Raw genomic sequence first — 15,135 nt, 5'->3', positions numbered from 1 at the left:
CACCATACGAAACAGAAATAATCAAAGACAGTTTGAGGTCGAAGTTCCCCTTACCATGAGCAAACACAGAGGCTGAGCCTGCCCAGCCTTACTCATTCTATAGCAACAGAGAAGTGAGACGGTCCAGAAGTGGATCACACACTTTGCTTCCTGCAATCCACACTGAGATTACTTCAGCTCATCTCTCATTCTTTAACTTTAGTCTGTTTTGTTTGGTTTAGCAGAAAGGAAGTCAGAGAGGAGTTTCATCAAGTTATGCATTAAACAGAGCAGAACCAACAGTGAAATTACTTGGCCACAGTCATTTCAGACACATGTGAGAATACCAGAGAAAATGGAAAAACTCTTTAGGGTAGGGTAGCACTATTTACAGGGACTTTTATTCACTACAGTAGCAGAAATATTTACCCTTATTACAGTTAAAGGAAAGCATTGTGCTGGCCAAGGTATTTTCAATCTTTGGCACAGCTGCTGTTGTGTGTGAAGGGTCAGAAGTGTTGATACCAACAGTTTGAATATCAAGTGTCAAATGAAATACTTGCAGATCTGAGATCACAGGGAGAGAGAAGTTGGGAAAGAAGTCATTACTAACGTTACACTCCTGTTGCCAAATGAATAATCATTCACTGCAGTTCTAAGTCTTTACCAGCTGTAAAGTACAACTGAGCACTGATGATACACCACATTAAGTGCTGTAGTTACTGACTATACGTGTATATTACTGTGATTACAAACTGCAATTTAATTTACAAATAAACTGTGAATTTGAAACTAAATGTAAAAATATCACCTATATTAAAAGTAGCACCAGGAAACTAGGAGACAAATTTGATAGTTGGATGTTTGCGGAAAATAAATGGTAATTTTCTTAAATAATCTTATATTTTTGAACAACTTAATAGAGACATGCCCATGTATTTAAACTGATTTGCAGTAATTAACACTGATTAAAAAGTAACTGCTAATGTATATTTTTATTAATTTTGTCTGCTAGTTAAATGTCTTCATTTTGCCTTAGGAGAAACCTGGCAACAGATAATTCCCATCCTCAGCTCTATCAAGACTGACCCCAATGGAGCTGCATTTCACATGGAGGATAAATCAGGCACTGCACAGAGACACTCCTAACATGGCACAGGTAGATTTTCATGAAACCTGTCAGGGGAAAGAACCTCGTTTGGGAGGAAAGGCTGCAGCAAGGAGAACTGAAAGAAAAGAAATAGAACAAATGTAATACCACAATTGTGAGGCCCAGAAATGAATGTGTTAAGTCCAGCACAGATTTGAAAAGTGCAATCCGAGGAAAACCCCCTTCTTCTCTTCTCTTCCATGAAGCTGTACTGGAATCAAGTGGCAGCAAGCCTTTTTCCAAACTTGGATCTCAATCCTGAAGGTTCTGCAGGCACAGAATTCTGAGGTGAAAGGAGAACAGGTTCCATGCAGGAAGTGGCAGCCCAATCGTCTTTGAGATACATACAATGATCACTGTCTCTTTATCAGGTGCTGTTCATTGTTTAGCCACTCAAACCCACCTTATTTTCCAGAGTATGTTACTCTTTCAGTGGCAACTCAAAATTAAGTTTCTTCATGAGCCTTCTTGACAGGACTACCATTGACAGAAACAACAGAAAATTGTGAAAAGCTTTTATTTCAATCTTCTGTATTACAATAGGTATAATTTTATTATTGCTTTTTAAAATTAGTTAAGCACTTTGCATTTTTACAACTGGTGGACCTTTTGTCCAGCATATGTGTTTCATTGATATACTGTGTAATGTACAACCCCTTTTTATTTACATGGATTTCATGTTTCTTTAAAAAACATGCTTGGAAGAACCTTGAAACTGTGGAATACTAGACATTCATTTACTGTATGACAATAATAAATACATGTTTTTAAAAGTGCATTATATGGTGATAACCCTTGTGAAGAATTCACTTTTACAAAATCCTCCTTATAAGAGAAGTTCTCAATTTGAACACAGTGCAAGCAGTCAGGTTGTCCTGAGAAGATAAAAATGTGCTGTAAGTTTACCTTCACAACAGGTGCATATGAGCACTAAATGGCTTAATCCCATTTTTGTCAACCAGAAGCCATTTGAGTTCATCACTGAGTGTGGCAGTAAAACCTAAGTGCAAATATCAGCTCTGCTGTGGCAGGTGTCAGTACTGGTGTGAAGCGTTAGCAGCTTAACCCGGAGATGGCTCCCAGCTCCACTGCTCCACTGAGCCAGCAGCGCCAGGACTGCACTGTCAGCCCTTCTCCAGCAGGGCAGCCCAGCACAGAGCAAAAGGAAACCTGGAGTAATGATTCAGTATTTAGTATTCTAGACCTTGCACATGCCAAAACCCTGAGAGGTTGTGGAAGGAAGACAATAGAAGCCCAACTGAGACTGCTGAGACACTCATTTCTCCACTCCTCTCACACTGTGCTACATCTGGCATGAATCTTTCTTGTGACAGCCTCAGCTTTACAAAATCTGACCTGGCCAAGGGAACACTCAGCTCTGACATTTGCTAGCACATGACAGTCTGTGCCAGAAGACAGCAACATCCTTCTGGCATGAAAGCAAGTATTGCTCTGAGCTCTAGCAGCACCCACTGTGAACTGGTGTCTGGTAAGAGAGGGGTTTTTATGGTGTGCTGTGTTTGCTGGTGGAAGAACAACAGTAATTTGAGAAGGAAAAAGAGGAGGGAACGATGCTTGAAAATAGTCCCTTTTATTCGGCACAAGAACTTCTGTGCATGTGTTTGCATGTTCAGATAGGACTGAGCTTTCTGAGCACTCTGCAAAAGGTGCTCAGCAGCTCACAGAATCCTACTCCTGAGTTTGGTTCCTCTGAAAGGCAAAGACCAATGGAATGAGGCAGCCTCCTCACTTAAAAGCCCAGCTTTGCTAAATGGGTGTCACAACAAAGAAGCAGCATTAAGTTGCCAGACAAATTCATTTTCTTGGGGTTTCTGCACTTCCAGAATTACTCAGTGGACTTTCCAGACTAATATATAACTGGCCATGGCTTGCTTACAACTGTGATTTTACAAACAACTTGTGATTTTGATAAATAAGCACCAATTCAAAATAAGATGCCCAAGTAAGTGGCCTGATTTTCATAGCATAGTTCTAAAACACAGCTCTTCTAATATCTTCAGCCAGTCAGCTCTGAAAGTCTGTGTTACACATATAAAGCTAAACTTTCCATGCAGTAACGATTATGTATGGGAACAATTATGGACAAACTTTTACTTCATAAATTTAAGCCTGTTGCAAATCTTAAACCACACTAAAACCACAGAACAAAAACAGTAAAACAAGAAGCACAGGAAGGTGGTCTAACAGTGTTCCAGTGCTCTCCCTGCAGCAGAAGGGATTCTGTTTAGGGGTCTGTGTAATTAAGTGTTTTCAAGTTCCTGCTTGTGTTGCACGGCTGCAAGTCTTGGAAGTTCAACTGTTTTACAATGGCAAGCAGTTAAATAAAGAAGTCAAAGCTACTTCTGCAGTAGTTCTGGAACACTGGGGAACAACTGTGATTCAGGGTTCTGGAATGCTATTCCAAGCTTCCGTACCCTGCTCCCTGTACTACTTCTTTTCCTTATATATATTTATTTATATCATATCCATTTCTTGATCTATAATTTTACCGGTAACAGTGATAAAATAAGGAGCATTCATACAGTGCTTTGAGACCTTCAACTGCATTTGCAACACAAGTCCAATACTGGTCTTGTTTCCCTTAGTAAAAGCAGGTGCACCAGAAAAAGACAATTCCTGTATCACCACCTTGAGGAAAACCTACTTGGGCATCACTTGACAAAGGTGAGAATTTCCCCAGGCAGATGTGCCTTACACACACTTTGGTAACAATCATTCCTGCTGCAAGGAGGAGACAGGAAAAGGCACCTTTTGTTTTTTTTCCCAAGGGAAACAGAAGGGCTGATGGCACATTTTCATGTATGTTTTGCTCATAGTAGCATTGAATTTCCAACTCAGATATTAATGGAAATATTTAACGTGACTACAGCCTTAATAACAGTTATATAAATACAAGTAAAGTACTCCCTCCCTACAGTGTCTGTCATCCAAATTATGCATAAATGGAATAGTGCCCTGACTTGGTGAAGTAATATAAACAAAATTAGAAACAAAACCAGTTAAGCCACACTGTCCACTTAGAAAACAAACAGTAAAAAATGATAAAAGAGATCAGTTAGAAACATTCTATGCAACCAAGAGTATCACTAGCAACAAGAAATGTGTTGTTTTGCTCTCTGGTAGCCTCACAGCATTCCTGGGAACCATTCTGCAATGACTCATGCACCCAAAAAACCCACATGGCTTTTCTATGATGGTATCTCACTACAGATTCTGGCCCTTTTAACTTTCCCAGAGGTTCAGGGCAGTTTGCACAGGCCACTGGCTGCCTCCCAGCCCTGGGACACTCGGCCAGGTTTGGCAGGTTTCAAAAAGAAGGCTGTTGCCATAGGGGCAGAGCGCCATGCCAAGGCACAGAGTGCCACCAGAGCACTGACAGGCTGCTCAGCACCGCTCCCTCTGCTCAGATGAAGTGGATCCAGCTCTCCTCACACTCCCTCGGCAGCTTCAGGGGGTGAGTCCGGCACCTGAGGGTGTAGTTCTTGCCTCTGTTGTTATCCCAGTACTCCTGGCCGTTGACTTGGTACCTTGCTGCAAACTGGACGAGAGTGCTCAGCTGAAGGAGGAAAGGAGGCACAGGAAGGAAGAAAGTGAACACATCAACGTGATCCTGCCCGTTTTTCTCTGGGATGCTGCAGTTCCAACGAGCACACACCTCATGGATGCTTTCCCACTGGTTGAAGGTGTAGCGCACGGACACCCGCTTCTCAAAAGCAACATTCCGAACCTGGATGGTGCCACTGAGCCCCAGATCTGAGCTGCTCACCCGTTCCAGACACACCTGCTGCTCCTGCAGTCGGGATGAGAAATCCACACAGTCTGCAGGCTGCTGGAAGTCAGGGACCAAGCATTGCATAGTAAACTCCAAGTTCAAGCTGCTGTACCAGAGGTCTGAGTTTATGGAGAGCCTGGAAAGGACGTGCAAAGGGATGGATGGATCCTCCCCAGTCTGGAAGACTTTCACTTCAGTGAGCTCCAAGCCTAAAGCATCGGCAAACCTGACCCTGTTCATGCGGCAGCCGGGCTCCTGACACTGCACTGCTGCTCTCTTCCTCCTCTCGGGTGATGTTGGCAGGGACCTTGCTCGGCGACGCATGATGGGCCGCAGGGCTGGGTCACAGCTGGAGGAGGTGCTGCTCGCATGATTATTTGGCTGGGGGCTCTCCTTGGCTGGGGCACTGCTCCGAAAAGTCTTGCTGCTACTTGTGTGGACTGCTGGGGGCTGCTGCTGCCTTCGTGCCACTGCTCCTTCAGCCCTTAACATGTTCTCATAGAGATCTGAGAGGTAGCTGGGATTCCTTCGAGGACCACGCACTTCCATTCTTCACTGGTGACAAAAAATCAGCAGGTTAAATTAACACTGCAGGTAATAAGGAGCACTACCTCTCTGAAGCACTTAATTTGGGAATGGCAGCCACAGAAAGGTCTGAGGTTGTTGCACTGGATACAGCAAGGATCACCTGGAACAATGTCACCTTGGAACGAGAGGCAGAAGCGTGGCAGGTCTCGGGGCAGCTGGCAGAGAGCCAGCAGTAAGGCGTTGTGCGGGAAACTGAAGGCAGAATCAGTGCCCGATGAACTCGAGATCGCTGTGCTGGCTGGTGGCTCCCAGGCTCAGGCTGGAAAGGGATTCAAGGCTATCACCGCTGATACTGGAGGAGCTCACACCCAGGCTGGAGAGCGACTGGAGGCTGTCGTGCTGGATGAAGGACTCCAGGCTGTCGGAGAGGTCGCTGGAGGCGCGGTGCGCGCCGAAGCACCGTGTGCCGGAGCCGCGGGCGAGAGGGGCTTGCAGGCTGTCCTCACTGCCTGCGGCCGAGCCCGCGCTCCGGCGGCAGCAGCAGCACGAGCAGGGGGGACACTCCAGGCTGTCGCACTGGATGCTGGGCGAGTCGAGGCCGGGGAAGGCTTGGAGGCTGTCGGGCAGGAGGGAGCCGGGGCTGCTGCAGAGGCTGGAAGGCGGGCGAGAGCTGTCGGGCGCGGCCGCGGCGCCAGGCTCGGTGTCGTGGCTGGCGGGGGAAGGATCCGCATTCGGGGCCGCCACAGCGCCCATGGGCGGCGCGGCCCCCGCTGCAGCCCGAACGCGGGAGCAGCTCCGAGCCCCGGCCGGACAGCGCGGCCGCTCCGCTCCGCAGCCGCAGCGCAGGCGCCGGGCCGCTTCCCCCGTCCCGCCCGGCCCCGCCCGGCCCGGCCCGGCCCCCGCGCTCTGCGCTCGGGCGGCGCTGCCGCTACCGCTGGCGACGGACGCGCCGTAAGGGCAGGTACCGGGCCTGGGCGGGGAGCGCCGGGGAATGCGGGGCGGCCCCTGAGTGAAGGAGCGGCCCTTGTGGAGCGCGGTGATAGCGGCGGCGGGAGGGAGCGGAGCGGGCCCGGCTCGGCGGGCGCTGCGGGCGCAGTCTGCGCCTGCTGGCACTGCTGCCATCCACCGCGGGCACTGCCTGCCATAGCCTGCCACCATCCCGGGCCCTGCCACCATCCCGGGCACTGCCCGGCCGGCGCTGCCCCCTGCGGCCGCTGCTCTGCCCCGGCCGGTGCGGGATTGCGGCGCTCCGGGGCTCCGGGACTCGGCTCTGCTGAGCGCGGCCGGGACAGGATGGGATAGGAGGGGATCAAGTGTCAGTAGATACGGACATTAATATGACTGTAAATACATAAACAGCACTGCAGTAGAAGTAAAGGTGCGTCAGGAGAGCTGCTTGTCACCTGTCACATTTGCAGACCATTGTGAGCCCCTAGAACCGTGCACCTCCCTGGTACGGGAATGCAGTTCCTCTGAAGTAAAAGAAAGCAATGGATACTCCTGCTAAATATACTAAAAATACTCCTGCTCTGAGTAATTTTAGTAGGAGCTGATGAGACATTTGTTTTGGAAAAAGAAAACGATGAAGTATTGGATACAGGATTTGCATATATGCATATCGGAAGAGCGCATTTTGTGGCACAGAAAGGCCGCTCAGCTCGCACGGCAGCAGGGGTTGGTGTCTGCTCCCCATCCCCTGGAGCAGGAACTCCCACCCCCAGGGCTGGGCCCAGCTCCGGCGGCGCCGGGAGCTGCGCAGGCTGAGCAGGGATGGGGATGAGCACATGACACTGCCCGGCAGCTCTGGGAGCACGGCCGTACCTGCAGGTATTCCTTATTTTGGGAATAGTAAATGGAGCGCTGCTGCTTCCCGCTAAGCGAGTGCTGCGGGAGGGGACTGTTTCCCTGTCCAGTTTGGTAGCTGATTATGTTTATCTTCCTGCTTTAAAAATAGAATCACATCGGGAGGATTTTGTTTGTCACCAGCATCTCCAGGACGTGGGGATGTCTGCATTGGATAGATTGTGTCTTGCAAAACCAAAAGACTGGAGCCGTTTGAAGATTATGTAACAGTAAAGGTGCAGATTCCCTTTGGAAAGAGGAATAATGGGACCAGGAATTCAGGAATATCCCTTATTACTGCACAGAGAGACACAGCAGAAGGAAAGCCACAGCCACACCAATGAAAACCACAAAGGAATGGTAAAGTAAGGAAATTAATTTCACTTTTTATAGTTACTGAAATGTCAACATGCTGGGCTTGGTTAATAAGTGCCTGGCTGTCCTGCTCCCACTGCCGTCCTCTCCCCTGATCCCAGTGACAAAAATGATTGTGCAGGATGATCGTGCAGGTCACAAGGTCACAGAAGTGACTGCAGCAATGCTGGAGGCACAGGACTTAGTTTCATTCTTTTATAAGCTCTTGAATTTGTGAAATCATGTGTTTTTAAAAACAAAATCTGACTATACTGACATAAAAACTGAGAACAAGATGTACAGCCAGGCAAATTAACTGAACTGCAGTAATGCTAGATTAGATAGAAGGACACAGTTTGATTATTCCTGTTCTGAAATAATATTTTGGAAATCAGTGATGCTTCTTGTTTGTAGAGCAAACACTGTTCTTATTCATACAGAATATGCTGATTTATTTATTCTGTGTGCTTGCTTACACAGAAATGTATCTGGTTTAATTAAGGAAGTATGTTTTAGTTCTAAGCTGCCCAGATCAGTAATGCCATTCCTTTTGCTTTCATATGAGCTTTTTTCTCTTAATAATATTTTCACAAGCCTATTATAATATGAAATAAGGAATTTTCTTATGCCTTCATTGTGAAATAGTTTGTATTAATACCAGAAGAGACCTTATGCTCCCTGTTCACTTCCACTCCTTATCTTCAAAGGAATAATCCTTTAAATTTTGTTGAGAATGTGCAAATGGGAAAGACAAGCAATATTTGGCTTCACATGTGACCTTCATATCGTACTTTATAATTAATTCTGGTAAATTGTAATTGGAGCACCTACCAGGTACTATAAAAATCAGTAGTTAAATATCTGTAATATTATTATGTCCAAAGAAGCTTTGGGATCCTCTGTCAGAGGATTCTATAGAAGGGCTACATTTTATTATTATATCATCTGATAGAATTATTCACTTTTGTGTTAATAATATTAAAAATACAGCAGTGCATTTGCAGTATAAAAAGTAAAAAAGTGGCCACAGTGGCATAGTCCTGATGAACTTCAAGAATGACTGCAATCAGCTCTTTTCTAAACTCAGTTGTACTCTCAAGTTTTTATTGTACCTCTACTCTGACACTCATATATGCTGCTATTTATATCTGATATTCTGTTTAATCCTTTGTGGTTACAGTAATGGAAAAAGCCATCCAAGCACCAAAGGACTAAATAAACCAATTTCTTATGTGAAATCTCCTTCTGGAAGATTAGGCAAAAATGTCTCAAGTGCCATTGAAAAGGTAAATAATCCCCTTTTTTAACATAAAAATGGTACCTACTCTAAGTCAGCTTCTTAATAACATCACAAACTTTCATATCCCTTCAGATTTCCCATGACACTCAAGATGGTCACCAAGCAAATGTTTATAAGAAGGGAAGGAACCAGCTGGATGGCAATAATCAGTCAAAAAGGTAAATTTTATGATAAGATTATCTGTTTCATTCTTAGTCATTTCAAACTGGTTGACAAAATGATTGTGATGAAGTTGGAGCTGCATTTGGCTTAGAGTTCACCATTTATGAGAACAACCAATTTAAGTTATCAAAATGGAAACTTGCTATCCTGCTTAGTGAGTTCTCAGGGAAAACCATAAAAAAATCCCAACAACAACAAATCAATTAGTAGGCAATGTTATCTCTACCAGCAATTATTGATTTTGCCTCATTACCAAGTTTCTGTGCCAGTTTTAGCTTCAGTCGTGGAGATGCCCATCCTTGAAGGGGTGGCAAGACCTTTGTAAGCTGCTGTTCAAAGGCACTGACCATTCTAACAGGAGATGAACTTCCTTTTCCTTTAGGATCCCCAGTGTTTGCAGCTCACTGCACAGTGCACAAGGACCAAAGAGGAGTCCCCCAGAAAGGAGGCAAAACGAATCCTTCCTGCACAGAAGTCCTCCAGAAAGAATGAAAAATGAATCCTTCCTGCACAGGAGTCCCCCAGAAAGGAGGCAAAACGAATCCTTCCTGCAAAGAAGTCCTCCAGAAAGAAGGAAAAATGAATCTTTCCTGCACAGGAGTCCTCCAGAAAGAATGAAAAATGAATCCTTCCTGCACAGGAGTCCTCCAGAAAGAAGGAAAAATGAATCTTTCCAGCACAGGAGTCCTCCAGAAAGAAGGCAGAATGAATTCTTCCTGCACAGGAATCCTCCAGAAAGAAGGCAGAATGAATTCTTCCTGCACAGGAGTCCCCCAGAAAGAAGGAAAAATGAATCTTTCCTGCACAGGAGTCCTCCAGAAAGGAGGCAAAATGAGTATTTCCTGCAGAGGAGTCCCCCAGAAAGAAATCAAAGCGAATCCTTCCTGCACAGGTTCCCCCCTGGCACAAAGGGCAGCACACAAGAAAACTTCTGTAGGCCTAAGGATGTCCCAGTGCAGCATTTTTATTGCAGTAAAAAGGAACAGTTGGGGAAGAATCACGAAGAATACATTGCTGGAGCCAGTCCAGGCTCTTCAAAATGGCAAGAAGCATCCGTAGGTGAAATGTTTCTTGATTTTGAATCAGTGCAAATTATTAAAGAAGATGCTGAAGATGATAGTGCCAGTGACCTCTCTGACTCAGAAAGGATTCCCATTCCCCCCTCTCCCTGCACTCCACCAGAACTCATCCTCAGAGCTGAAGAAATCGACCCGCTTTGTTTGGAACACATCCCTGAAATGGGGTTTAAAGAATCCGAATATTACTACCCCGACTTCCTGCCCCCTCCTTTCAACTCGTGGGACCTGAAGCAGCTGGCCACCTTTGCCCACGTGGAAGGGAGAGCCGAGTTCCGGCCCAAGCCCTCGGGAGCCCTGGAGAAGTACCTGGAGCGCCTGCTGCAGCTGGAGTGGCTGCAGATGCAGACGGTGCAGAGCGAGCGGGGCAGGGCCGCCAAAGGGCGGCCCCAGACTGCCCCCGGCCCCAGCCGTGGCCTCAAGAGCCCCGGGAAAGGCAAAGCCTTGCTCAGCCCTGTGCCCCCCAGGCAGGCAGGGCCCCTGGAAGGGGCTGCCAGGCTGCCCAGGAGCTGCCTGGGTCCCAGGGCAGAGCCCTGCTCTGAGGAGACTCGCCAGGCGCGGTCCCCGAAGGTTCCTGAGAGAGCTGGGGCTGCAGCAGCTCCTCAGAGGCAAACTGGAGATGGAAGGAGGGACCTGAGAAAGAAACCAGCTGCAAAGCAGCAGCTTCTCAATCTGCAGCCCCCCGAGAGCAGCTCCAAAATCCAAAGTGTTGGGAACATCAGGCCCCCTAAGCAAACCCCAGCATTCCACGGGGCAGCTGCTCCCATCAAAGGCTTAAAAACATACACGGGTACAAATCCAAAGAAAAATGGCAATGCCAGCAATTATGTTCCTCCTAAAAAAACAACAGTGGACAGGAAAATAAAAACAAATGGCACAAAGCAAACACCACGCAAATTTCAGTGAATGTTGATGCTTGTTGACTGCTAGAAAGCATCTGGCCAGTGCAGAAGAACCTTTTTTTCCTTCATAGGAAGATGCTGAGAAAAATGTTCCTGGCACGTGGTTCTGAGTCAGCACTGTTCATTTCTATAGATTTGATCTTAAGCCAGCAGAAAATGTTTTCTCTGAAGGCAAATGTCTTCCATTGGTCTTTCCTCAAAAATATTTATAATTGCTCAGTGAGGATAACAATAGCACAGTGTGAAGTTTAGAGAAGTGTAGAACGTCCTGACTGCACCAGCTGAGCGTTCCTTGTATTTACCCTGCTGGGTATGAGGGAATAGGGTCCATGCTCTTTCTCCCTGCCTAGATGTGCTTTTTGTAAGACAGGTTTGATTTTGGTGTTTTTATAAAATAATGGAGCCTGTTATCTATGCAAAGTCAACTCTAATTCTTCACAGAAGATGATGAATTGGATTTTTTGGATGAAACACAGGTATTATTTTTTTGAGAAGAAGAAGAATGGAGATAATGTTTTGAAATATTTTAATGCAGAAAGAATTCTTTTTAAGACAAAGTATTAGGGACCAGACAGCGTCAATAATGACAGATTAAGAAAATGGAATGTGTATTTTTATACCCTGGAATCTTCACTGTGTTTACAGACAGCTTTCCTGGGAGTTCGTTTTGTAGGCCTTGATGCTTTTTGTCATTTAGGGGAAATGACCAGATTTCAAATTGCACATGGATATATTTGAGTCATGCAAACTAAGGCTTTTAGCAGAGACTGTGTGGCCTAGTTTTCAGAACTGGTGGCCCCTCTAAATATAAGAAACAGACTCTTAAGGGAAGAATTTAAAGGGCGTTGTAGGTTCAAGTAAAGATATATTTTGATACAGAAGATACCTATTTTTAGTCATCTGAGATGACTCTTATTTATCCTGTGGTCCAGTCTTGCTTGGCTTCTTAAGGCTGAGGGAGGTGAGATGGGGAAATGTCCTGCAGAAGGAAATCGTACAGCACAGGATTGGGTCCTGTTCTTGGGCCTTCTGTCTTCTCTTGTGTCTGTGAGATACAGGAGAATACAAAGGACAGTTCTGAGAATATTCAAGTGTCACTTGGTCTATTACAATTTCAAATCACTCACCGCAGCCAGGGACAGGATCTTGTTAAGATGAAATTCTAAAGAATGTTTTTAACTTTCACTTTAAAATGCTGGTGAGGTATTTTCCTCCTCAGCCACCAGCCCCAATCTTCATGAGAAGTGAGCTGAGCTCTGATGGACCAGATTCTGCAAGAGGATCCTTCACATTGTGATAGAAAGTGAAAAAGTAGCAAATACTAAAGAGTACATTATGTAAATAGCTAAATTGCACTTCTCTTGGTGAGCTCATCTTGGTTTTAAGATGCTTAGCTGTTTCTATCTTTCATTGTGCCTACCAGATCTTCAGCTTTGTAAAATTTCAAAGCATGAATTTATATGTAGTTTGAAAAGTGAGAATATTAAGAGATGTAGTAATAAAGTAGAGTATTTTACAGTACATAAAAACATTGCTCAGGAATAGCCTAAGAAATATTTTTAGTGTTTTTTTTCCTAGTCTACTGGAGACCAAATGTGAAATTTTGAATTGGTAAAGGAAATGAATGTAACAGACAGTATGACATGTCCAGAATCAGTATTTGTAAAGTTACACTTAATAAGAGTTGTAGTTGCATGTACATTCAGCTCTATGCAATTCAAGTGGAACTGAATCTGAGATGCTCAAAGAGCAGAGGGGGTGGCTGTGTCAGAGGTGTGGTGGCACTCAGGATGGGACTGAACACCAGCAGCTGCAGAGGACCAGCGCATCCCAGTGCTGCTGTTTCACCCTTTTGTTTTGGTCCAGCCTCCTGTATTTCAGCTTTTTTAGATGAAAGGTTCCTGCACCCAGTGCTTGTATTTCAAGCTCTGGCCAAATTCTGCAAGCCTGCCTTAGCCAAGTTTTCCTGATTCACATGAGCAGTAGTGAAAAACAGAAGAGCTGCTTTGCCAATAATCAGGATTTTAATGCACTGTTCTAGTTCACTGTTACAAGCTCCAAACCTGAGGTGAGCAGGATCCAGGCAATAATCAGAATAACATTTTTTAAAAAAAATTCTGTTAGATGCAGTAAATAAGTTAGCATGTTGTTATAGCATTGAATATTGCTGGATGCTAAATTTTCTAAATTGAAGCTTTCCTGGGTTGTAAGGAGAGCATGTAGATACAGGCACATTTTGCATGATCCCTTCTCTAAGAATAAATAAACTCCATTTCAACCAGCTGTGACCACAGCAAAGGTGATTGGCACTGGGAAAAGTCTTTTGTCACAGAGGTAGGAAAGTTAGAATGTAATGTTTGTCATCTTATGGACACCAGTCTGTCATTGGAGACTAAAAAGGGAAGCAGGTGGAGGTGGTGATGGCACTTTAAAGAAGTCTGAAAACTTGTTCATCACTGGGCTCCACCTGAGATCTGGCCAGGTTGGTTTGTCTCCCGTGGTAATCACAACAGTCTAATTTCTGTCATTGATTTGGTACTGTTGACATGCTTGTCTTTGTTCATACACAGACAGAGAAATTCTGTGTTTGCCTCGACAAGCAGCTCTTGGCTGAGCAGACCTCCAAGGGCTGGATTTTGTCCTGTTTCTGTTTTAACTTCACTGTGTTCTGGGCCTACAGATGAAAAGAGCTCCTTTTATGAAGAGGACTGTGGTTTATATTTCTTTCATTTTGTATTGCTGGATACTGTCTTTAGAAGCACTTCTGAACAGAGCAGAAAAATTTATTCCATCAAACACATTCAGTTTAAGATTAATTACTTAAGATACTTCCCCAGCACCGTATTTGTGTGGCTATTAGCCTTTTTTATACAAGGTTTAGCAATATGATCATGTGGATCTAAGCTTAGCACTGGTGATGATTCTTGAAGAAGAACAGATTACTGTGATGTGAGATATTTAAACAGTGATTTATTTTTTTGCTAGAGAATGTAAAGGTTTATTGTTCTGCAGTATTACCTACAGAACAAATATGCTCAGGTTGTACTTCAAATAAACAGCCAGACTCTGCTTCAAGTTGCATGAGTATAAACTTTGAACAACTCAGTTATTCTCAGTGAAATGACCCTGTTAGAAGATGTGAAGAAACAGAATTTCACTCTAATGTGCATAAACTGTTTTCCTTTAAAATTTAAATATTTAATATTTAAAGCAATATTGTTTTTCTTTTGCCATGTTCCTTTTCTCTTCATTGCTTGCATCTCGTGCTGAGGGCAGTAATTTTCCCACCTCGTTTTCAGTTGGATACAGCAGGATAATGCTGCAGGGAGGGATGTGCTGATTCCATTGGGCTGAGCTGTCCTGTTTGACTCCAGACTCTGAGATCTGCCCTCATCCTGTCACTGTTCATGTCCTTTCTGTGATTCATTCATTGTTTCAGGTAACTTTGACGTTATATTTGCTATTTAAAGGATCTTGTTAGAATTCTGAGAGAATTTTGACAGTTTTTTCAGCCAGTATGTGCTTTTTTGGGGCTGATACATAAAATTTCTACAGTATGAAATTGCCTAGAATGCACTATTTTTTGCCTTATTTTAAAGGTATTGAGCCTTTTTTGCTCCCATTGCATTAGTGGGTTTTCATCTGAAAAATAAACAGACCATGCTGGAAGGACTGAACTTGATTAACTGAGGATTTGCAGACCAGCTTTTGATGTTGATATTCATGTATTCTTATTTATTTGAACTTTTTGTGGGTATTTTTGCTAGTGATTCCTTGGGAAAGTGATCTTGTCATTCAAAGGTCCCGTATATTTGCTACAATAAAAGTGAGATACTGCCCTGTTTGTTACTGACTTGTATTTCTTTCTCAAGATGGCACCACTGAATTTTCTTGGGGAGAATTCCAATATTGTGCTGTCGGGTGGAGGGGGTGGCTCAGCACATCCCGGATCCTGCTGGCCACGGGAAGCCAGAAAAATACGGAATTTTCCTTCATTTTGGGCAATTCCATCCGGGATCCAGGGTGCGGGAGATCCCGGACTGGATTCC

At 44.7% G+C, this 15,135-nt stretch overlaps 2 protein-coding genes across 4 annotated transcripts; one reads left to right on the top strand and one right to left on the bottom strand.

The window, feature by feature from the left end:
* Positions 1 to 1,629: 1,629 nt before the first annotated feature.
* On the bottom strand, positions 1,630 to 6,153 carry PPP1R3D (protein phosphatase 1 regulatory subunit 3D). Its single transcript, XM_066561431.1, has one exon. It carries the CDS (start codon positions 5,469 to 5,471, stop codon positions 4,554 to 4,556), a length of 918 nt encoding a protein of 305 aa, XP_066417528.1. The 5' UTR covers positions 5,472 to 6,153; the 3' UTR covers positions 1,630 to 4,553.
* A 218-nt stretch (positions 6,154 to 6,371) lies between these two features.
* Positions 6,372 to 14,935, top strand: FAM217B (family with sequence similarity 217 member B). Of its 3 annotated transcripts, none has more exons than XM_066561726.1 (5): positions 6,372 to 6,411; positions 7,405 to 7,657; positions 8,827 to 8,932; positions 9,019 to 9,104; positions 9,491 to 14,935. In XM_066561726.1, exons 2-5 carry the CDS (start codon positions 7,557 to 7,559, stop codon positions 11,088 to 11,090), a joined length of 1,893 nt encoding a protein of 630 aa, XP_066417823.1. In that variant the 5' UTR covers positions 6,372 to 6,411; positions 7,405 to 7,556; the 3' UTR covers positions 11,091 to 14,935. The 3 variants fall into 3 exon arrangements, with proteins under 3 accessions (XP_066417823.1, XP_066417825.1, XP_066417822.1); XM_066561728.1 differs by lacking the exon at positions 6,372 to 6,411 and adding an exon at positions 7,230 to 7,277 and having other exon boundaries at positions 7,405 to 7,652; XM_066561725.1 differs by lacking the exon at positions 6,372 to 6,411 and adding an exon at positions 7,230 to 7,277.
* Positions 14,936 to 15,135: the final 200 nt, after the last annotated feature.

Source organism: Molothrus aeneus, chromosome 17 (assembly GCF_037042795.1).
Source record: "Molothrus aeneus isolate 106 chromosome 17, BPBGC_Maene_1.0, whole genome shotgun sequence".
Lineage (NCBI taxonomy): Eukaryota > Metazoa > Chordata > Aves > Passeriformes > Icteridae > Molothrus > Molothrus aeneus.
The sequence above is the reverse complement of the archived record's forward strand: the minus strand, read 5'-3'. Positions and strand labels throughout refer to the sequence as shown.